A 25570-nucleotide genomic window follows, 5' to 3' on the forward strand; every position below is an offset into this window, starting at 1 on the left:
ACTATTCTTTACCTGTAAGGGCTTGAAAGGAGAAGGGCAGAAGAGAACTCATATCGGGATTTTTTTGTTCCACTTCGCACTTCTACTCTCAGAGATATTGGATCATTTCCAACATTGCTCTTTAAGTGAATACACATTAGGCATTCACATCAATGCTAAAAGGTGTACTCCAATTGTATCCCTCCATTCGTAACTGAAAGTCAAAGCTCAAACTTATAATTTTAAAGAGAAAAAAATAGTCGAATAATAATAAGATGACATTCCCCAAACCTTTAACAATTCAATGCTGAATATTTCCACTGAAACGGCTTTGGAGGGTGTGGATGAAACCACTCCTCCATGAGAATCATATTGTTGAATACATACGCTTTGACCAATTCTATTGATTGAATACACTTTGAGGTTGGAAGTGAACAACCTGCATAGATACCATCTTATCAATTACTGAAAGCAAAAGATATACATGATACTCGATAGCTAACTAAAATATATGTTATTTACGTGCCGTACTATTGATCAATAAATTAAATCCTCAGCTCTGTATCAATTATACATTCAATGTCCAAATAAAATCTACATCTAAAGCAAATTGCAAAATTGATAGAGTCGAGTTTAAGGATTGACCTTGTTCTGTCAGATGTCATGTTAAGAAGAGCTGAAAGTTTGTAATAAGATCCATTTGAGGTGAAGGCATTGACGTCGATCCGTTCCTACACACAAGAAATCAAGATTATGATATTCGTATGCTGCAATACTACATTGCTTATCATTGAATTAATCTGCAATGACACTACGACCATAAATGATAATAAAGAGGACGCCCGCAAATACTCTCTTCTCACCTTGCTTTCCAGCTCCATAAGAGAAACCCCAGGACTGTAATAATCTGACTGGCGGATAGCAACAGAAATACCCACTCGTCGGGATTGAGATGTATCATGTCGAGCAGAAAATGAGGAACTACCACTTCGCCCTGCATACTCTTGTGGAGACAGCATAACTGGGCCAAGATTTGAATCCTCAATTTCTTCTAGCACTTGAATATTTCTCTTTATGATGGAATTTTTACGATAATTTGTGCTTGCAGAACTTCTCAAGGTATGCTTTGCAGATTTAACTTTAGAGAGTAATGGTGAGTCGGCCTCTGCAGTGTCTGTAGGCTCAACCTCTACTATACGATACGATAATGGCAGAGAGGAGTCATTGCTAATCCAGTACGGCACAAAGAACCTTATTGTTTTTGGTGCAGCATTAGTTCCTCCAGTATCACGTTCAACGCTCACTCTCAATCTCCTGCATATGAAATGGTTATGAATATCATGCAGAAGTCCCAATAGAATCTCTCTACAAAACAAAAAGGTCTAGCCGCATGTAAATAGATAGAGCTGCTATACTAATTCGAAGGAGATGCTTGCATAATACTTTCTTGACATAATTGTAAATTATTTTATTTTATTTTGAAAAAGGCAAAATTACATAAATTGTAATTTTAGTTCAACCTGCATCATTAGCCACAACCTTCTGCCACCCAGATGCTGATGCATGCAAATATACATTAACTACATCGCATCAGCACATGAATCCTTCTTATTAGCTTCCTGAATTGTAATTCCCTTGATTGACAAAAAAGAATTCTAAGCTATTCTAGATTTATATCCTTGTGAAGAAACAGATGCTAAGCTCCTATTACTGGAAACATCGGCAGATCGATGCAGGTTGACTAAGGAGATCTGCTTCGTGAAATGAATCACAGGGTTTGACATATTCAAGAATCGGCAAGCAATGCAAGTTTGGACTCCGTGGCTAAGTATATTATTAAGAGCTCTACGACTACCATTTGACACACATGTTTTTTAACATATCAAATGATACAGGTTTGGCGATTTCACATTATAAGAATGATAGCAAGCTTCGCTGCAAGAGAAAGAAAATTATCCAGAATCCACGGACCTTCTACTTTGCTTGTGAACCATCCAAAAGAATGATACATGGCCAAGAGAAGAAAGATCAAGAATCAACACAGGATCCTGGATAAAACAGAGAACAAGCAAATATCAAATAAATGTTTAACAGTGACTGACAAGAGGATAACAACTTGCAGCTACAAGAAAAAGTCATTAGTTACCTTTTCCAAAACCCATCCCCCCTGAACACAGAGAGTAAGATAAATAGGTCTTTTCATATCTGCTGAATAGATATGTACGCTCCTTCGTGATGAGATGATACCATGTTGCCTCTCAATACTAACTCCATCCTTCATTCTTTCCCACACTGTAAACTCAGCTGGACAAGGAAGTCTATTCTCCAATTTAAATGGAGAGTTGATCGATATTCTCCAATCGTAAACAGGTGCATTTAGTTCAGTATGCAAAACCGAAGCATCGGTTCCAATGCTGAGCCAAAAGCTTTGTTTACCACCAGAACTTGGATCACAATGCAAAAGAACATCCTTCTTCTCAAGCTGATTCAACTTAAAAGCAAAAGAGGAAGATGCATTCCCACGCTGCATGGTATTTTGTCTTGAAAGCGATCCTTGCTCAAAGAACGACTGATCATTATCACGGGCATAACCAGAACCCACAGCCCATGTGTACGAGGGTTCAGGATACTCAACATGAGGACGAATTTGAATACATAGATCAGAGTCGCTAGATGTGCTTCTCCAAGGTAAGACAGACGATGATCCTGGACTCAAAATAGTGACTACATCATTCATGCTACTAATACTTCCAGTGGATAATGGTTGCCTTGTGCGGATCCAACGCCTTCGGCGAACAACCTGGAGGGATGACTTTGCGGGTGACATTGAAGAATTTGGTGGCCATTTTAGTAAGCTCTGATAATCAGGAGCATACACCCAACCGTCGATGTCCCCAAACTGAGATTTATCAACAGTCCAGGTAGTGGTCCATCGCCACCCAGAAGGTAGTGGAGGCTCAAAAAAATCCTTGGTATAAACAACAATGGAAAGGTGAGCTGACAAGTCATCATGTAACATTTCATAGCATCATTACACTAAATGGTATTAAAAGTCGAAGTTCTGATCATGCTCACCTTTGATGAATACGAGAAGTCCCTAGTACTCCACCTCTCTGGATCATTACCACGGAAACCAGGCCACTTGTTACCCCACCCTGAAATTGCTTGGTGCCGTTGGTTCTCATAGACCTCTTCTACCACAGCATTCTGATGGCCTCCTTCAGAAGTTGGAGGAGTACGATTTCGAAGCAAAGAAACAGGGCATACAGAAAGATCAAGTTTAACATCGGAATCATTGACAACTGTAGCAAGACCCCTTAGAATCGCATGCTTCTTGCCATTCTTCATCACTACTTCCAATGCAATTAAATTTTCATTTAATGACCTTGGATCAACTGAAAGCGGTAGCAACGACCGGAAGCTCTCCCAAGGCCCCTCCTTACCAAACCCAATCCAGAATCCCACATCCCTATCGATTTCACTCACACTTTCCATTTGTCTTTGAAGGTTTGCATTTGTTTTCCTTTCAAAATAAGATGTGGAAACTGATAGGTATCCACAATCGCTAATGCCTTCATCAACATTCAACTGCCCCTAACCACATCAAACAATTGACAAGCAAAATATAGACTCACTAAGATAAGGAGGTTAAGCAATTCAATGAACCCAAGTTTACTCATACGGATGTGTAAAGGACTGACCCTTTTCCGAAGTGGATATGATACTACAGTTTTAACATCAGATAGGACACCCAACATCCTTACAGAAGCAACTTTTTTCAATGTAGTTGCACTATTGCTGGTAGATATTGAAACAGCACCAACTACTTCACCTACAGAGTCAAAAACACCATAATATTGAAAATCAGAAGCAACATTAGGGAAAAAAAATCTGATCATTTTTATCTCCATATATAATTCATGATTTGCTACATCCAAGTCAAACATGATATACTAAGTTAGTTGCATAGTCATTTGTGCTAACTATCGATACGCAAATACATCATTCTATATTATTTATTTTAAAAATATATATATATATATATTATAATTTACCATATGATCGAAGTCAGTGATCTCGAAGAAACGACACCAGGTACAGTAAAGATGATGTATGAGTTTGATTACTATATAATATGAAGATGGAACAAACCCACCAGTAGCATCTCACTAACAACTTTCAGATGGAGTATATAGGAAGATGTGACTCCTATCCTTCTTATTCGGGGGTGTTCACTTACTTAACTTTCCATAACCACAGATCGGTTATGTGTTATTTACGAATTTTAGAAATCATTAGATAGAACTATATTTCTTACATAATATATAATGTAATGCATTCTTTCCATAGGTCATACTGACATAAAGCATCGATGTAGAATCCAGGCATGTTATCTTCCGAGATTTTACATTGGTCAACCCACAAACATTTGTTGATTAAGAAAACACAACTGGTAAGCTAAAAATTTACATGTAGAAAGGTTGTTTTTGAGAAAATACTTACAAAAATCAAAAGAAAAATAGCTTCTCATGTGAGGTGGCAGGGCGACGTATATGGTTTAATATTAACAAATGATAAATAAGATAATGATGATATGACAGTTGTAACCAAAATGATAACTACTAACACAACAAACAAAAAAACACCCACGTGACAAGATTGGAGGTGTCAGGTCATAGCATGATGCAATTAAATTTAAGATCGATATAGCATAATACCTTTGCCAGCTTTGGCAGCAAGGTTTGTCACCTCCAGTTCCAACCGAGCAAGCCCCTATAATAAAGCACTTCTAAATTATTTTATTTAGATAGAATACTGGAAACAGAAACCACTACATTTATATAACATTCATATATTCACACATTCAAGTGAAGGCCACGGATCCTATAATAGATTATTTGACTGACTGGCACTTTCAAATAGTTGAACATGTTAATCTGACATACCCTATCATGGAGATTACAGAAGTACAAAAACCCAATTTTGTTGTGTTTTCTTGACGGGAGCTCTCTATAGAAAGAGCTAAAAGATATAACATCTAAATCTATAGAAAGATTCTGTATAACATCTAAATCTAAAGCTAAAAGATTTTGTTGTGTTAATCTGACTGGCACTTTCTTGGCGGGACCTCTCTATAGAAAGAGCTAAAAGATATAACATCTAAATCTAACAGATGTAATGAATATCAAACATACCCTTCGAGGAACTTCGAATATGAAAAGTTCATTCCACTTTGCAATGCCTTCTTCCATGTCAATGTTTTTTAATATCAGCGGCTTTACTGATTTTGTTCTTGCACTCTGAGGAAAAAGCTTCTGCTGATCTGTAGCCTGACTCTCAACAACAAGACGCAAAGCACAGAAGAAGCTATGACCATTGCCATCATCAGCAATTGGTAGCCCCTAGAAGTAATAAACAAAATACATTGTTATATGTAATCTTCAATGGTATTGGTTGATCAGGAGCTAATAAATAAGTTATACAAGTATATACACCTTCGCCTCAGATATCTGTACAGCGACATAATTGCGTCCTTCCCTAGATTCACCTACGATATTTAACCTATCTGAAAACCTTGGTGGAGGAATCCATGCAGATGCATACTGATCATGCTGTAGTAGTTCAACCGTCTCTGCGTTGTGCTCAACTTTCTTAATATATATGTCACAACCAAGTTTATTTTCTACAACCACTGTCTGAAAATCGTCCTCATTCAAAGCAGAGTAAGTTGAGTCATCTCCAAGACTAAGCAGACCACCAGATTCCTGTAATGGTTTTATACAGGTCAATTACTTCTAAATGAACTGCATAAGCTTATAGAAAGCAGATAGGTGACTAAAGTTAATATACATATATACACAACAATAACACAGCCATACTCATAATGATACACTCAAAATTGAAGCTGTTAAAACTTCTAACTGGGTATGACCTCATTTGGTTTTGCCGATTTTTGCTCAAGTTCTGCATGTCTTCTCCATGACTCAGTAGCCTCGGCAAATGTTTTGAGATTTGCAGCACTTATATTAATATTGAATATACTTGTTGCAGCAACACGTACTTTCTTTACGATTCTTGGTTGTACATGCTCATTGGAACGGTACGTTTCAAACCTAAAAGAAGAGATGAACCCAACAATTCAATATAAGGTCCTGAAAACCTCAAAGTCTTTGAAGATTTTGTACAATAAAATGAAACCTAAAACCCAGATTGTGTTACTTGAATATTCCATCAAATGGCTCTAAAAGAGGCTCCCAAGCTTCCAATTGTGTGTTGAATGTGGACGCGGCAATAGAAGATATGAGAACAGCATTCATTGCTTCTAGTCGACCATGTGTTGCCAGGTTGATGTTGGTGATTGTTAAGTCAAATAGTGGTGTCATCTGCGTTTATGTAGAAATGAAAATAAGGGAAACAATAGAAGCAAAACAAAAGGAAAATAAGAAATCAACTCAGGTATCCAGGAAATGAGAGCTTATTTCATTTCAATACCGTTCCGCAAAAGCTGTCTACAACAGTAAGGGAGCAGCATCTAAGCTTCATTTCGCCAGTTACATTCTCCCGTGTCTTTGGCTTCACAGGATCACCCATGGTGTAAGCCAAACGGCTTGAGGGTTTTTTCTGGTCCGACCGTGCAAGAAAGGTGCATGCCTATAAAAACAAATATGATTACATAACATAATATCAAGCAGTTACTTGTGATGCATTTGGTTAAAGATGTTATAAAAGAACAAGAATCTGCATGGTTGATAAGATACGTAACACATGTTTGTAGATGGGTAACAATTCTATGACAATAACCGCTACATTAAAAAAATAGCAAAAATATAGTTTCTGACTAATATTTTTTTTGACTAATATTAGAGAGCCTAACACTTGCCTGATTTTCAACTTTCCAAATGCTCCAGCAATGAGAACCCTTCGAACTAGATGATCTTGAAATGGGCATCTCTAGAATATTGCCTGGGTTAACAAGATCCAACCTTGGACAGCAAACAGAATCTATTCGTGGCGCTTCATCTTTTTTCGATACTATACATCCTAGAGCAGCATAACCGGCAGGGGCTATAGGGTACCAGAAGAAAGCATCATCAAAACCTTTTCCCACTATATGAGCAACTCTTGACAATTGAGTAGGCCTTGCAGAAATCTCGGGATTGTCACATTTAAAAATTGTTCCAAGTGGCGGAGGCTCTAAACTGTAGCATGGAAAATACAAGCAAGCATTTAATTGAAATATGACCAGAACAACTACTATTTAATAAGAACATGGAGGATGAAATGTCCGACCCTTCAGTTATGCAATCACCAATGATAGCGTAGCCAGGGCGTGGTATAGGTCGCCATATTGAAACTGGTCGGCGGAGATCACTACCTTTGTCCCACCAAATCCGCTCAAAATGTGGGGTTGACATATAACAACTACTAACTCGTGAAACTGATCTCAGGATGTCCCATCCAGAGGAGCTAGAGCTGTTGTTGCTTCCTTGTTGAGTTCCATAATCAGGATTCACAGCAAGATCTGAAGCATGATATTGGGAAGGGAAATCACTCTGATTTGAGTACCCTGAAAGAGCATGACCGAAGTCGCAACTAACCTCCTTAGAAGGGGCATGTGCCTTGGGATGGGCATAGAATGATCCAACAACATTGTCGAGGCGCCAGATGCTAAATCCAGATAAAAACTTTGGCGTTGACTGGACACTGAAAAGGCATTCCGAATATGTTGTAGTTGTGACAAGATCAGAACGTATGCAATAAACAATGTGATTTGGAGGCGGCAGTGTTCCTCTATGTACTACACATCCTGCTGCTGTGTACCCATTTGGTGGAATTGGCATCCAGAGAGAGCAGCCAACATCAGATTCTTCTCCGTCTCCTTCTAACTCCAGAATGCTAGCAAGCGAACCGATAAGATTGAAACCTACTGGCTTACGCACACGACCATATGTGTTACTCACCGCCAGAACTGCCTGTGAAGGGGGGATAGGCCTGAAGATAGAATAATACTTATTTAAGCTTTAATAAATGTAATATCAATAACTTGAATCTGCCTTTGAACACCAAGAACTCTACTCCTCAAGAATATCAACAAGTTAATATAAATTTACGCTGCGGAAATGACTGTAACGAAGACCTCCGAAAAGAAAGACGAGAAAACATGACGAAACAATAGTTCACTGACACACTTATAATTGATGCATATGAGATTATAATTGATGTTACCTTGATGTCACACAATCCCCCAATATAACATAGTTTGAAGGAGCTTGAGGCCTCCAAAAGGTAATGTTGTAAGAAGCCCCACTTCCTGAAGCATCAAATTTAACAAAACAATGTGTGTAAGAAATTGATGAATCTGCTGAGCGTTTTTTACGACGACAATTACAAGTTTATGACATCGACATAGAAAATTGGCCAAAGTTACTAAAGGTGGTTCTGAATGAGTGGTACATTGATAATTGACAGAAAGTAAACAGCTTTAAAAAAACACTCTCTACGCTCTATCAAATTTAAGAAATACCTTTTGGTGACACCCAGAGCCGGTCAAAGTTGGTACATGAAGCCAGTGGACAAGCATTTCCGAGTTCTAATGCGGTGGTGGCCTGATTTTGGAGATTCAGTACAAGAGAAATAACACTTAAAGAAAGACGAGCGCATATATCTGTTGATATCAAAGATATATTTGTCTTGTCCTTAACAGAAGTGTAACCCCCTGACACATCGACTGGGTCAAGAATAACGAGACCAGATCCAGCTTCTACAGTGAGATCCTTAATAAGGGTTCGTATCCAAGTATCGTTTTCTTTTGAAGCATACCTGTAATCAGAAATCATATACGACAGGAGTCAAAATGCGTAATTGTTGCTTATTACTAATCTGACAAGTACAAGTGAGAACAATGGTCAATCCATATAAGACTGCAAAAAAGAAAGCTGAAACACAAAGAGCTTACAGTAACAAGGCGGTTGCATATAAACTATAAGAAAAGGAAAAGATATCAAAACATAGAGAATCCAAAGTGCGTTTACTTACATGAAACTTAGGTTCATTTTTACACGGAGAAGCTTTTCACAATGTGAAGAATCATCAAGAGATGATTTAGAGCTGTCATAGAAGGTAAACTCAGGAGATACAGCCTACACAGTCAGAATTAAAAAAGAAAAAAAATCATGTAAGAACAAGAGTTTCAGACAACCCCATAAAAGAAAATTTATTCCTTCTTCCAAGGTTTGGGTAGCATAAGGCTATGTATTACCAGTACCAGACAAAGACTTAACTTCAGCATCTTAACTTACCTACTCCTTTGAAAGTAAATATTATATTGCCAAAAAAATGAAGGCCACAGAATACGAAGGGAACATCAACTATGAGTTGCATAACCGTATTTGTTGTCAAAGGTATGCTTTATATTCTAATAGCATTTACATAGCCATATACGTGCATTTTCTCTGGTCTACAGATACATGAACCCATGTACGACCACCAACAAACAAAAGATGATGAAAGTATAAATCATAGCGGTTGTATGCAACTTATTAACAGCTGTAGATGTAGAAGGCTCTGGAACCGATGAAAAATAAAAGGACCCCCGTTTTTTCAAATGTCGGGGTAGAGTATTGTACCTGGGCTTCAAAAGTAACACTTTGTATCTGATTGTCACATTCAGGATAAGTGAGAGCAACAGAACTGTTGGGTGATCCATGCACAGCATCTGGACTTGTTGCCTCATTATCAGAAGAGAAACTATCAATGCTCACTCCATCTTCTGCAGAAACCGAGTAGCTGCTCTCACTGCTCAAGTATGTGTGTGTCCTCAATAGCGTACCATTCTGATAAATGAAAACATTTAAATATTCAGTATTTAAACAGTTGAAATTCTAGTTGTCATAACTTGAGCATAAAGGTATTAAGTTTACATTTCTTCTTATCAATACTATTATCCTAGACCCTCTCTCCTTCTATCTACACACATACATAAGCAATATCTGACCAATCCTTCTAGATACAAGATCCCTTGGCAGCCTAGAGACAGCCTAACGTCCTAAACTACACGGGTGAAAGTGTTAATACTGATGAGGATATCGTACCTCAACTTTTACATTCATGAACCGCAACTTCTTTCCACGCCCAATTACAATTATAGGCTGAGATTTGAAAGACAGAGTGTCTTTTTCATCAGCTTCTTCACTTAGAACAATAGTTTGTCCACAACCGTCGTATGTATATTCATCAACCCCGAGAGAATCAGCTATTAATTGCCTATCTGGTGATAGGTACACCACATCATCACTCTGTTTGTAAATGGATGAGTTCAGAACTATATTGCTGTTTCTAGTTATAGGATCATTCTTTGGATCTGACGTTTCCTCTCTTCCAGTTATAGCCCCCAAAGATGGAACAAAGAATTCACCCACAGCAAGGAGGAAGTCTAGAACTACAAGCACACGAGGCTGCTGGAGACGAACCACGTACGATTGAGAAGATGACCGGAATCTATAGTCTAACAATAGCATGGTTGAATTTGGGGCATCCAAATCAGGGGTAGCACCTAAGTTCTTCCTCATCGAATCGACTTTACTAAAGCTAGTCGGAACATTTCCTGAGGACCCTTGCTTAGATAAATCAGAAGAAGAACCAAGCATCAAGCGCATTTCAGGCCTGGTATTAGGACGAATATCAAGTATTGAGAATACAGGTATAGTTACATATAGATCTGTTTCTGACAATGATGTCATCCGATAAGACACCCAGAGACCTTCTAGCTGCATATACACAGACCATGAATTAAGCAAAGCCAAGAACTTTAAACAGACGAAAGAAGAAGAAAGAATACATATATATATGTTAAAACCCTGATTAATTGTTGAATAACATAATGACGAAATGCAACAGAAATTAGAAGGATTAAATCACACAAATGAAGTGCGGTTTTCAAGGATTTGAAGCAGGACTTAAATACTCACAGCAATCTGAGCTAGAGGTGACTCTTCATCAATGCCATTATACAACTCTAGCAACGCGTTGTTCACTTCAACTGCCATTATGGTAACAGTACGTGACAAGAAGCTTTGACTATTCTGATTTACCTTGTCTACTAGCATTCGTATTGTATCTTTGGGAACAGAAGAACCTCCACGAAAACTTGGAGGAAGTTTTGGCTCTTCGGATATATTCATGTAAAAACAATTGAGAATAACATCATATTCTTTATCAGACATCACGCCATGCAATGAACCAATCTGCCCATAAGATCCAGTGATATAAATATATTAGATCTCAAAAATCTAAGAAAACCACATTCGAAGATTTGAAAGGTCCATTTATATGAACCTGTATAACAGATTGAGAAGGAATAATTAGAAATCTAGGCAGTTCGCATTAGCCTGTAAAGCTGTGGTACTCAATCAAGATATGTAATAAGAGGCTCCCTCTAAATATATAAAGCTTATTTGGCGATAGCCACAGTTGATTTGATTTATTTAAGAAGTTCCACCAACTTCTACGTGCAGCCAAATCAAGGATCTGAAACATTGCATGTGCCCATAACTCATAGGCATTCCTTTTGTATAAGGATTTGATTGGATAACTTTTTTATAATTCTGGGTATTTACACAATCCTATAGCTGACATTTCTTACCAACAAAATTGTCTAGCATCATCGAATGACTTTAAAGAGACAAAATTTTACATAACTTCCTTGCACTTGACAATGAATCGCATAATGGTCACCAAATTCATGACACATTAACAGAAATCAAATAATAAAGTATGTGAGATAGTTCCCTAATATCTATAAACAGTATGATGAGCAGTACTCCCTAACCAAAATTTCAACCCTCGACCATATATATAAGAGAAAACAAAAACAAAACCAAAAAACAGAGAAGGATATTACCTTAATTTCAACAGCAAGTGTTGGAACTTTCCTAAAAACGTCCCTCAAACTGCGACGCACATAGATATGAAGACTTTGACCTTCACGTATCATTGGCTTCCCTAGGAGACCATTAACTCCAATAGCCATGTTAATGCCAAATATCTGAAATTATACAAGAAAAAGTGAAGCTGATTAATTAAGCTACTGTGACAGCAGAACACATCAACTTGGATGGTTAAAATAGACTTTTAGAAATATTCCTTTGGCTCATCAATTCCAATGTCTAGTCCACTCCTTAAGAAACTAAGGATTAAATGGATTGAGTTTTTTAAGAGATTAACCATTAGGTTACTCACCTCTGCATGAAGAACATCAAGATGGACAGCAGAAGGATCTTTCTCGAAGCATCCGTGCCAACTAATCTCATTTGAAATTTGTAGCCGGCCTAAATCAAGTTGCATGAAACTGCAACAAAAAAAATTAATTTCATAAATATTAAAGAAACGAAATTTTAGAAAATGAACATGTGCACTAAAAGCAACATTCATCGCGTAAATATACTAGTTCATCAACATCAAGAGTCACGACTCGGGTACAAAGTAAACAATGTATATTGCAGTTGCAAGAGCTTGGAATGCCAAAAGGTATTAACACTCAAAAATTACTAGCCTGCAATAAGGTTGAAACTAGTACTACAGATACAAGAATATATATAAGCAGAAATACGGACTCTTTGCTCATTGAATTCCGGGGAATGATAATTATTGGAGTATCCAGTGATAGGTCCAGCTTTAAAGCAGAGGCTCCCTCCATCTCATACTTCTGAATTAACCACTCAAAACCCCCAACTTTATCAACAAGTTTAATTGCTTCTTCTGTGCGTGGAGTGGCGAGCTCCATAAAGTACAGAGTGACCTGCAAAATCATATCTCCACAATTTTGTTATGAAATGAAAGCAGCACACAGTTATTATAGTGAAAGAGCATGTATGTGTCTGCTATTTGGAGACATACTAATTTAATCAGATAAATCAGTCAATTGCAGCTTAAAAAGCGTAATAAGACTTACCTCCTGGACAAACTTATAAAGGAAAACGATACGAACTGCAGAAAGTCGGCCAGATAAACTATAATCATATCCTTCATAATCTTCATCCTCGGCACTGTACGAATTAAATGTGAACTGAAAATAGAAATAACGGTATGTTATAACAAAAGAATAAAGGCAAACTGAATATAAGTTTGTCATTCATCAACCACTGATCCCAATTCGAAGACTTATTGCGAAGACGTTTTTCTTCAAGTATAGAAATGCACCTTAATAAGGGATTCTGCCCCCTGATTACGAATATCGCAAAGCCAACCCCAACAGTGATCCATCCCTAAGGACAAATCGCACAGCCTGAAATTTCCTAATGTGCCCTCTATCGAAAGAGAACTCGGATGAACCTGGAAAGGAATATTTGAAAATACCATGATTCCACATTTATCAAAGGTGAGCTTAAAAATTAAAAAATGGACTATAAATAGCATAAGAACAAAAAACCATTTATAAATAAAAGGAAGTTGCTCAAGGGCGAGAAATGAAAGTAAGCTAAACAATTAAAAATGTGGTCACTACAATAAACATCAAGGCAAATTGTAAGTTGAACAGGTGCTCACTCCCCTTCTTTGCTTCTTTCTTTAGTCAGGCTTCATAAACAAATCAGTAGAAAGAAATGCTTGGACTTGGTCATTCCATTTTCTTGAACAATTCTCATGTGTTCCATAAGAATCATGCACTGAGAAAATTTAGAAGACAATAAATCGACCATCTAAAGGCCTATAACTTATAAAGCATCTTTAAGATCTATCCGGCCCATTGAAAGATAAAGTTGTCTGTCTATGCAAATGAGCTCAGAAGGACAGTTTTTAGTTTTTAGTTATTCTAAAAAGTGTGGAACACTTCCCATAAGAGTGCCCTAGGGGGTATCCTTGGTGCTATAATGTCAATTAGGGTGTCCCTTATAAGTTATAACAGACCACGTGACTCATACGAGATATTTCAATTCAGGGAAAACCCTTCTAAGGGAAACTAACCATCATATATTTCTGTTGAACCAGGTAGAGTAATTCTTTCACTAACAATCTTACTTTATCATTAACAATTCCTATTTGAACAATTGTAGTTAGTGCCTTGTTGAGGAGAAAGTGGAAGACAAACAAGACTTTGAAACTAGTTACACTAAACTAAATCCACCTCAGTTTTTTTGTCATTCAGTAAATGTTCTCCAAATGTTACCTAGTTTTACGCAACTATGAAGCAACAGCTATGTATTCTAGCTAGAGTATCTCCAATATCCAATTTAGTTCCAAAAAAATAATGGTAAGAAATAAAGCAAATACGAGATGAATTCAGGAACAAAAGCATCCACCAGAAAGCGGAGATAGACAAGCTAAATAAACAAAAACACACATCTCCAGCACCGTATGCCGTTTCTTTAGATATGACGAAAAACTCCCTGTTGCCTAACATTATACTATGAACTTAAGAAGAGGTATAACAGTTAACACTGAAACATTCATGAGAGCAAGCTCTAAAACAGTGGCTGGGATAGTCGGAAACTCTCGCCAAAAAGCTACACAACAATATGTAAACTACATGCATAGGTGTATTAAAAACAAGGTAAAACTGATGACTGCAAAAAACTCTGCTTACCTTCAGATCAAAAAGAAAACTTTCTTGCACCAGCATTGCTAGCTGAGTATTATCCTCCTTGTTGAGAAATACACGAACACTACCAACGTTCATGTTCAAATGAAAGACCACTCGGCCTTTACCATAGCCAAGCAATCCTTTAATGAAAGAACGTCCACTGTCTTCTATCTTTTCTTTGCTTTCCGAAAGTTCATGAACTTTATCCTCGTCGGGACTGCTCGGTCGGTAGTTTTCATTAACCTCACTGTTGCCGGTAAGTTCTGAACCAGCGGAGCTCACATCTAAGCCGAAGCCAATTAAAGCAACCAGAGTAGGTCTGTTGCAAAAAAAGTCCAATTTCGACATGCAGATGCTCATCTGGAAAAGGTGAATCATTAAACAGTAAATTGAAGAGGATAATGAAAGAAGAAGCGAATATTTAACGTTATGTAAGTTAAGCATTTTCAAAAGCTGGACAATTTTTGTAAATTACAAACACTGTATGTCTATTTCATGTACCTGTGTATCAGTACCGTCGTAGAAAGGCGACCAAGAACTCCTTGTGGAAAAGGTAACAGACACAAAATCAGATATATCACTATCACGTGCCTCATAGAATATCTCACCGCTAATTCCTTTCCCTTTAGTCAGCTTCTTTTGGGTAGTTGAAGCTTCGGTTTCAACTCCAGCATACTGGTCACTGCAATGAGGCATATCACTACTTTGCGAATGATGGACAGGATCAGTGAAAACGAAATCTGGCAACGCATCGGTGAAAATATCATCCTCCTCCAGAAGTACTTCAGGCAATTCTTTCTCAATCAAATCTAAAGTGCTAGAGGGAGCTACTAAAGTTTCGTCCTTCTGCACGGAACAGGCCAAATACTGTGGAGATGAAGAAAGATGACCTTGAAGCTCATCCTTAATTTTCAACGAGTGCAACTTTGTCTTGACAGTCAAGTCACCTTCCCCGCGCACAAGGTGCACCTGCAAAAATAACAACTCTTCTCGTATATTAATCTAGCTTGTGAATACCAACATGCGTAAAGCAAAAAATAGTAGATGAAATCGGGATTTATCTCCTAATATTTAAGAGATGATCTCGGATTGTATTCAGTCTATTGACTGCATTCCTTTAAGCAGGAAGTTGTCATGACATATACTACTGGCTTACAATAGACCTATAAGCAGGCTATATAATTCAAATAGCTAACGAAAGTAGGTTCAAATAACTGAAAGGAAGGAAAATGGATATGTATTAGATCCCGTCTTATTGATCACAGGGTAAGTGAAAGATTGTGGTACTATGACCGATTCAGCTAACTGATAGTTGCATGTATAAAAAGCCCCAGAGATATTGTGACAATTGAAATATCCCACGAATCCAACAGGGGTCCATTGGATATGTGACTAATAGGTATCCTGAGTAATACAGACCTTGCCCACCAACAAGAATCCAGTGAACAGAGGCATAATCGGCTAAGATGACAAGAAAACAAAGTAGTTTGTGTAGAACAAACTTCACCAGACAATGGAGTGGAACTGTATACAACAAACTTTATAAGACTAACCTTCCCACCACCGGCAAGAATTTCTAAAATTAGTGTCTCTTCATCCTCTTCACGCTCTTCTCCTCCAGTCTGTAGAGGTAATACGACAATAATGATTTATTATTAATTCATTATTATAGATTTCCGTAATACATTAGCTCCTCACGGAGAACTTCTGGCTAGAATGTGTTAGATTTCATATGAGGATTCTAACTCTTTCATCAGATACCTGATGTACTAGAAATCTCACCTTTCCATATATTAACAACTTTGTTTCTACCAATGCCCCATTAATGACAAGGTCAGCAGTTCCATAATTAGTGGCTCTATGTTCACCATGTTCAAATAAAGCATCATGTGATTCTCCGAGTATGTCAACAGATGGAGGAGCCTGATGCAGTATATGTGGTACAGGTAATAAGTAACATATTCCCATAAAAAGAAACTGAAAAAACAAAATGCAGATAATAATAAGAATATGGACATCATACAGAAGCTCTATATGTTGCTTGTATAAGTCCTTTCATCCAAGAGGCCTTCTCCATTTCATCTCGAAACTCAATTATTAAATTACTAGAAGATTCCAGAGCCTGAAAATCAAAATCATAGTATAATTATAAGCATGGGAAACATAACTGCTTGCACAACTAATAGCATCAACAATGAAATGATGGTGGATTTCGAAAATTAACTCTAAGCAAAATAACCCCTTTTAAGGGAGAGGATCCCATCAGATGCAATGATGAAAATTAGAACCATATTAAGATGTGATTTTGGAACACGAGAGAATTATTATCAACCATCCATCCACTTACATCTGATGGTGGAGAAATTAACTATAAAATTAAGTGAGGAACTAAGTGAATGGATCCATTCAGTACTTTAAATACAGAACTACATGAGAAAAACTAGAAAACAATCGAGAAGAGTATACAAGTATTAAAACTCACTGAAAATGCAGAAAACTAAAACCAGTAATACTTGCCTTTTGAATGTTCATGCCCCTGACACTGACAGCAACAGAGAACTGTGACCCACCGACACTTGCAGGAGGAACTTCATATATTTGCCGACCAGCCATACTGCAATATCAAACAACTATATGAATATGTTCACGGTTATCAACACTATAAACCACGAAAAACAGAAATGCCCAAAAAACTAACCTCGAGCATCGTTGGTAACTTTGGGACATTTCGGATTCACAAACATAGAGATAAAACCCTGATAATGCAAGAAAACAAGGTTGCCACTCAGCCACAGAATTCCCTATTCCCTGCACCGAGAACATAAGATAAGAAAAATGAAAATCAAATAATTCATCAGCAAGAGAGCATGAGATGTCATCTTATTCTTCTTTGTAATTGCAGGGCATACCCGCCAAACAAGAATTCTAGCCTCAGTTGAAAGATCTGCAGGACTCCAAGGTGCCACACCACTTTGAGAAATTTCACTAGCAACTTGATCTAAATTGTCGACTGTGCCATAGAATATATCTAACAGTTCCAATATTCTTCCATATCTAGCCGGCGAAAAGTGAATGCCAAGATTGGGCACTTGGAATGACACCCTTGTTGATGGGAAACTCGGATGTGGTATTTTAATCTTGAAAGAAAGAATTGATAGGATTAGCACACATACTAAAAAAACATTCTGAGATAGGTAATCACTATAACCAGCCGTTAGAACATTCAACCAATGAATTACCTGATCAACCATTACCGTCATTCCACACCTATCAATAAGAGAGTAGATATGATCGGTGTTGTCCAGAAAAAGTAATCCAGAAGGTTCCCAACTAGAGGTTGAAGTGACCAAAGTGCAATTTCCACTTTCAGAACCACAATCACTGAAAAAAGCAGCTATATCTCTTCCCTCTATATAAAAACGAGAGTACAGACTCTGCCTCTGTTCATCACGCTGACCTTCCTGCAATGATATTTGCCAACCTCAGGCTTAAAAAAAAAAAAAAAAAAAAAAAAAAAAAAAAGTTTATATACATATGTAAAGTAACTTACTTTTGTGCGAAGTGTGAAATGGCCAAAATCCAAAAGAAAGTGACCATCACATGTGGAAATCAAGCCTGTTCTGAGAGGAACCCTTACTTTTGGAGCATCAAAATCAATGTCCAGCGCAAACCTACAAAGATGATGAAAGCAGATAACTCACTTCTCCAATAGAATCAAGCATATTAGATAAATTAATATGACTGAAAGAGTGCTGCCCATAATAATCCTCTAAGAAGGTGCCCAGAAACAGTATCAGGACGTGAAAACATATGCATATGCATTCAGATATGATATGCATTCAGGACATATGCATATGATACGTGAACTTCTCTGCTTTCCATTAAATGGGAAAAGGAAAACATTGAATTAAATCAATTTGTAGATACAAATAGATTTAAGTCTTCCTTTTTTTAAGTATGTACACATATATGTATCAGATTACTCCAAAAGGTACATACATATACATACTCAGACACAGAATACGATCACTTCATGCCACAGCAGTACAAACCGCTGCACTACTGTTCCGATGGAAACCATTTATCATGCACTATTACCTATTGACCCAAGTTAATTAGCCCTAGATAGAAGCAAACCTGCTTTGTTCTTCCAATGCCATTTGAAACTGCTCCTGAGCCCGACGAGTCACTTTCTCTATTTTCATCTGGTGTCAGCAATGAAAATATGATGAGGATATGCACTTAGATTTTAAATTTTTAACTCTAGCAAAAATGAATCTCTTTTTAGTATGCACAATATACCCAGATCCTCTTAATGCGAGGCACTACGAACTGACACAATGTTATATACCTGTAGAGCTGTTGCAGTCTCCAGTGCAACAGTAGGACTAACTGCATTGCTCCTCCTCATGAACTCCAGAAAACGCTCATAGCTTTCCATAAACACCTAAACACATTTTGAACAGATAACTGGTCGTAACACAAAACTTGAGGAACTTACCAAAAAATAAACATGACTGAAAAAGATACGAGATCAGAAACACATTCAAGTTTCTCCAGTCAAAGATTAATAAGAATCCAACTCCAGATTACAATACGCCACAATCAGTGCAATAAATAAGACGTTGGAACTCCAAAATAATTATTATTCCACACTTCCAACCACATCACCACCTCTCCAATATCGTCATCATTTGACCCAGTTCCCAAGATTAACCAAAGATAATATGGTAACATACCATTCCCATAACCATTAAACATGAGAGTTATAATACCCTACATGAATGTGCAAGTGAATCTATGGAGTACAATCATGCAAAAACACTTCAAATAACATTTGAACTCTTCCCAGTTGAACTAACGAAATAACAGTAAAAGCAGCAACGGTTAGATCTTCATTTATGAGATGTCAACTCCAGCTAGGTCAATCTTATATGCTTTAACGGCTATATATGTAGTACATATCCAGCTAGGTCAATCACCTAAAAGAAAAAGCTCAGGCTTAAAAACATACTGTAACATGGCATGGAGCAATTGTTGCTGAAAGCCGCCAGTTCACATTTTCCCCAATAGGTGAGTCTACAAATGTAGCAGCTAAAGCATTAACCTTCTTTTCGCTGCTGACACTCTGCAATTTAAGTAGTTTGATACCGATATTATGAAATCAGCAAAATTAACAACACAGATAAATTCCTTAGCATGATGCCAAAGCCACACCTGTGCAAGTGACCCTTCAGGAGAAGATAAGCCATAGAATCTCAGTGAAACATCATATTGGGTGCTGCGGGGATAAAATTTGGTGGTGACGTTAAGTTGTTCAAATCTGCCACAAAGAATCTCAGTTTCACTGATACTGATTATTCGAGCAGCAGCCTGACCTATGGAGACATTTACAAGGAACTGAATCATATTTATATCCTTCGCTAAGTGAGTAGTCAACTCCTCATCTGGCTGGTAACTTAGTAACTTATTAATAGCTTGCCATTCTTCTTTAGTCAGTTTTTCTTCCATAAGAAGTGGCCCCTCGGACTCAGTCTCAGGAGAAGCATCCTCTGAAGAATTACGCCTGGGATATGAGCCAAATGAAAAAAGATGTTACCTCTAAAAGCTCATAAGAACATGAAGAACCTCCCGTGGAAGTTCAGAAGGAAAATGTGAAAAGCAATCTGGAAGATAAGCAAGCACTAGACAGCTCAGTTGCAAATGAAGAAAACTATGGGAGAGTTTGCTTACCATCTGAAAGAAAACCAGCTTCTCTTTAATTGACTATTTTGCTGTGCAGCTTCTTTAGATTTTGTAGACTCGACTTTAGCATGTGCAAGTAACCTGAAAATACGCACTCAAGCTATGTTAGAAAGATATAAGTTGGTTATTTCACGCTTAAACAACGCAGAAGAAATCAGAACAAGTATGACAAATTCAATTACCTCCACAAAAGGATTACTTTCGAATCCAGATCTCTCTCAATTTCTCTAATCTCAGAATTATCAACTTTTAGCTGTTGCAACAAACTAGCATATAACTGAATATAACGTCGACGAAGCTGACAAAGATATCGAATTCGGTCCCATGAGAAGCGATAGCTGAAATAAGGTGTTTGAAACATAAGAACAAAGAATTTATACGGTCAGAGAGATTACTTAACATCTGCAGAATACGCGAAGTAGTAGAAAAGAAGTTCGAAAAAAGCACAGAACAACCCTACATTTAAACGTAAAGATCGTATTTCTTAATCCAAGTAAACTTCTTTTCAAGAAAAATATGTTCCACATTAGATACCAAATGTAAAAACTAACAATCACCACTCAATACTTGTGGTAACAGGTCCTATAACATTAGAAAGCATTACCACATTTTCTTCTGCTGCAAACCAGCCTGAACAGCATATCGCCACCACACATGAGGATCCTCCGAAACTGGCACCATGGGTCTCAAGTGAGAAACATCAACATGTGTTTTATATCTCGAAACTACTTCTAGGAGTTTTAGGCAGTCATGGTACTGAGCCTGAGAGATTAAAAATGTTAAACAGCTTCACAACAACGTATGCAAGTAAGAACAGTAAACAACTAAAGCACAAAACTTTATACAAGCAGAGTAACAAGACCTCTGTAATTGTTAAAGAAACATCGCTCAGAACAAGTGATGCCTTCTCAAAGGGAATTTCTGGGTCTACTCTTTCTTGCTTTCCAAGACGATGGTATTTTAGAACACCATTGATTGGTGATACCAAATACTGGCGATTTTGAGCCCACGAAGAAGCCACTTTGTGACCAGCTGAAGGTTCATTAATACCTTCTTCAAAGATCTAAGGATAAACAAATAAATATATGAAGACGAGCGAAGAAATAGATGGTCTATATCATGAAGTAGTGAAAGCACCCAGAGTATGTTATAGGATATTAGTTACATACCTCAATCCATTCATTTGGGTTCAGATCTTCCCACTTCTTATCCATCTTCCAGGGAAGGGTGTCAGAGTCGTGATACACCGCGAGTCTATCAAGTTGCAACGACTACAAAATAAAAGAATGGGTACTAAGTACACAAGGATTGGGTCACTTACTTTTAAACCATAGGCAAAAGAAAAACTGAAATCAGTGACGCCCATCAAAGTTGTTGATGAATGTGTCACTCAAAATCTTGATATCAAAACTATATTGCAGGACTTAACTTCCTTCCCTTCTAAGGAACACTTTCCTTTTTCTGATGCGAACACGTATGGCCCAGAACTTATAATTAGATAAATACTCCTCGGACTCAAAGATATTTAACCAACTGTTTAGTAGAAATGAATATAGTACACACTGGCTCATGACAAGTATAAGTAATTTTAATATACGTGAAATGTCATGCAAACCAGAATTTAAAGCAATAACCATTAGTATTTTCTTTCAAGTTACAAGCAGAATTCACCTTCCGCAATCTGTCTAGCGCACCACTGGTATCAAAAGTTTCATTTCCATGTTCATCCATTGTAACAGCAGCAAGCTTTGCCAGCGTAACACCGGAAGAAAATGGATGGCCTGGGTTACTGTGACACGTGTGGCACCATCAAAATGTTAGCTAGATTGCAACACGTGATGGAACAATACCCCGAAAGGAAAACCCATGTACTCAAATAGCAATAGGCCAGGGTTAAAACTTAAAGGTATACACCATCAACAGTCTCAGCATACCTGATGGTATCCTCATATCTGACATGGACATTGGTAATGGAGATCTTGAGGTTCCCAATGATAGTAGCAACGAGTGAACCCAACCATGAATTTCCACCAGGTTGCTGCACAAAACCGAAACCATCAATTAAACTAGATTGAAGAAATATTCCATACCTACTACAGAAACAAATAATTTTAATCAAAACGATGAAACAAACTTGTAAATGTAACAAACAAAAATAGTGTGTGATTGATATGCAAGCAATTTATTGAAGAGAGAGTTATAATGCTAAACTTGATTTAAATAAAATTCAGTCATAGATCATACATTTCCCAATTTAGATCTAGCTTCGAGAGTTGCTGACTCTGCCTCCTGCAAAAACGAAGGAGTTTTCCATAAGAAAGTGAGTCAATGGTACAAGAAAACTTGCAAAAATCAAGATGACAAAAGAAAACATAGAGTCAAATGGATGAAAAACCAGACCTCAATCTGATGAAGCTTGGCTTCAAAAAGTTTTTCCCTGTCTTCAGCCTGCACAAAGTTATAATAGAACATAAAATCAAAAAATCAAGCCAGCGGAAGATATGAATGCATATTAATAAATTATTTAATAGAGGTTGCAGATATCAGAAAAACTTAGTTATGATCCCTTCCCTAGGAAGAAAACATTTTTAAGAATATTTACCTTGAGTGTCCGTCCATCAGGAGCAGGATGAGCAAGAATGAAGACACGATCAATACGAACAATCACAGGTTCTTTCCCTAGACTTTTCCATGGAACCTAAAGGTGATATAAGTAAGAAAATTAAGTCAATCCGAAACATGATTTAACAGAACAAACAAGAACATAGTAGGGATATTAGGGAAGCGCCAATGGATAAGGAATAAGTAACGACTAAAAGTACCTTTAGCGTTATAGTACCAACAAATCCAGCTTTGACAGTTACGGGAAGCTTTAACGAATTTAGTGCTTCCGCCTTCAACTTCAAGTCCTTAAGAACAACATCTCCTACGAGGACAGGGAAATCAATTACAAAAACCCTCTTTAGAGAAAATTGATGCTATTGAAAACATGAAAACACACTTGAGATACTAACCCTTCCAGACGCTGATTCTTAAAGCTTCAGCTGAGAGTCCATGGACATATTCACCTAAATATTTCCGCAGCAAATGCAGAACCTAAAAACAAAAAGAAAGATGGGAGGGAGGGAGAGGGTGAAAATATGTTCATTAGTGGTATAACATTAAAAAATCAGGGATTCAGACAGTGGCACCCTATGTCAACCAGACTGAAAAACTTACTAAAATACAGATGTCCCTCAAAGAGTAGCATGTTAAGCATATCTGTAACTCAGTAGTCAAATTAAAGCGGCAGGGGAAACTTCTATATCCTAACTCTTGCCTAAGAACATAAAGTACTGCAAACTTTCTAAATCCTAAAGTCGCAACTACTTTTCTTTACATCATGCAACTACTCTAACCCTGTGTTCTTTGTCGAATGTGCTTATATCGCGTTTAATCAAATTACAATAACTACTCATTGCCCTAATTAATTTAGTAAAAAGGGTAAAAAATTAATTATGACATTTGGAGAAAAGGGTTGACATATATTCACAACTTCGTTCTACAACAATCACCCTAGCGATCGAAATAGTCTCAATTAACGATTCAAACCATTCAAAATCAAGAAAATTAATCGAGAAAATAAGATTAAAAGATCTTACGTGAGCTTCAAACATGATTTAATCAAAACCGATTCAATTAATTGAACTTGTTCTTGAGCTTCCATTCCGATCCATGACGCGATGGAGATTCTAATAATTTCTTCTCCTTCTTAACTCGATCAGACTCTTTGTTTTGATCCAATTTACTCTACAAAATTTCTGTCTGTGTAGAAGAAAGAACTACCTATGTACGAGGACGGTTGTGGGAAACTGACAGAAAAAAACTAGAGAAGGGAAAAATGTACTCTTTTGTTGGTCCCTGAAGAAACATAATACACAGAAAATAAGAGCGATGAAAAATGTAGAGCCCCGTCTTGTTGCCCGTATTATTTTCCCACTTGTATACCTATGCACGTGCCTTAATGGGACCTTTCAGTATGACCGGCTCTATTCCTAGTCGGACTGTCTATTTGTTTTTTACATTTACCGTTATAGCCTCACTAAATTTTTAAAGGATTCTTGATAAAGCTACAGATGCAAGGGCAAAATTGGATTTTAGAATTTTGCAGCTTCATTTATTATTCATTAACTGTAGTAATGGGAGTTCACTTTATATGTATAGTAATAGATAGATAGATTTTAATTACGGGTGCGGATATGTTACGACAAACTTTCTTACTCTTTACGGGTTTGGTCCAAGTTGTGCGTTCTACCAGGTGTTGCCGACGGACCTAATGGCATGGCCACGCTGCAACCTGTCTTCGGTACGGATTATGGATGTGTGTACTAGTGTTCTCTTTTTCTTCTATTGTATTTCTTTGATACACGATGTGCGTACTCGTTGATCGATACATAATGTATCACTAGATTTTGTGCATGTGCTACTCTCGGGTATTTTTTGTTAGAGAAAATGAGTTTATAAAATAGTTTGGTTTTCGTTCTTGGTGGGATTGGAACTTAGGATCTATTAGTCACTACGGACACTAGCTCATTTTCACTATTTGTGAATGAACCTTTAGTCCCACATAGGGAAAATTAAAGATGATACCTCTCCGTAAGTATTGAAAATTTTGATATTAGAGTGGTCCTTGGGTCATTAGCACTTTTGTGCGAGGGAGAGGACTTAGGCAATGGGCTAGTTGGTGCAATCACACATTTTCACACACGCGTGGTGCTTCGCACCGAAGCACGCACGCCGCCGGGTGTGGGTGTGGGTCAAGACTTATCTTTTTTGGCAAAACTTCTTTTGAATTTTTGAATTAATACTTAAAAGATTTCAAACAAAATAAATCTTTGGGCGACATTATGTCTATGCATGAACGTTTTATATTTATGATGCATGAACGTTTTATATCAACATTATGATGCATGAACGTTTTAAACCGTTTGGAAATTAATTCTAATTGTTTTAATGCGCGTTAATGAGACCTCTCTCACTTCTACCCTGTATAAATCGATCATTTTTTTCATTTCAATTTGTGTCCAGAAGAGCTACTATCCTCTTCTTTTTGTCTTCTCCCCCTGTGTGGTCCTTTGTTTTCATTCTGTGCGCAATTGCTGTTGAGGTCGTAAGAGTGGACAAGTACTGTAGTGCTAACAGTGCTTGCAACGGGCAGTTTTATCCTGGATACGACTTGACCACAGGGTATAAGCATCACTCATTTTTGAGGCGTACCGGTCAACTATCGTG

At 37.4% G+C, this 25570-nt stretch overlaps 1 protein-coding gene across 1 annotated transcript; it reads right to left on the bottom strand.

The window, feature by feature from the left end:
* Positions 1-8: 8 nt before the first annotated feature.
* Positions 9-24201, bottom strand: LOC113350686. Its single transcript, XM_026594817.1, has 54 exons — positions 23941-24201; positions 23314-23395; positions 23122-23225; positions 22902-22997; positions 22700-22747; positions 22544-22588; positions 22234-22337; positions 21971-22088; positions 21469-21570; positions 21162-21362; positions 20904-21061; positions 20482-20637; positions 20288-20380; positions 19772-20120; positions 19569-19682; positions 18906-19001; positions 18692-18759; positions 18105-18225; positions 17794-18015; positions 17464-17691; positions 17253-17362; positions 17072-17168; positions 16578-16676; positions 16337-16477; positions 16108-16176; positions 15056-15523; positions 14558-14914; positions 13177-13308; positions 12929-13042; positions 12591-12775; positions 12217-12325; positions 11879-12022; positions 10947-11222; positions 10071-10745; positions 9606-9812; positions 9016-9119; positions 8504-8799; positions 8206-8290; positions 7270-7971; positions 6860-7178; positions 6472-6630; positions 6199-6362; positions 5912-6092; positions 5475-5744; positions 5175-5381; positions 4698-4752; positions 3681-3811; positions 3055-3573; positions 2126-2947; positions 1951-2027; positions 843-1293; positions 625-710; positions 271-418; positions 9-119 (listed from the first exon to the last, which is right to left on the bottom strand). Exons 1-54 carry the CDS (start codon positions 23953-23955, stop codon positions 9-11), a joined length of 10590 nt encoding a protein of 3529 aa, XP_026450602.1. The 5' UTR covers positions 23956-24201.
* Positions 24202-25570: the final 1369 nt, after the last annotated feature.

This window comes from Papaver somniferum, chromosome 2, assembly GCF_003573695.1.
Source record: "Papaver somniferum cultivar HN1 chromosome 2, ASM357369v1, whole genome shotgun sequence".
Classification (NCBI taxonomy): Eukaryota; Viridiplantae; Streptophyta; class Magnoliopsida; order Ranunculales; family Papaveraceae; genus Papaver; species Papaver somniferum.

Bases quoted from the DNA above. Each gene is read 5' to 3' on its own strand.
- LOC113350686 (XM_026594817.1), bottom strand. The intron at 7,179-7,269 runs GTCGGACATTTC...TCCATGCTACAG, and splicing joins GGTGATTGCATAACTGAAGG to TTTAGAGCCTCCGCCACTTG. The intron at 2,948-3,054 runs GTGAGCATGATC...GTTTATACCAAG, and splicing joins ACTTCTCGTATTCATCAAAG to GATTTTTTTGAGCCTCCACT.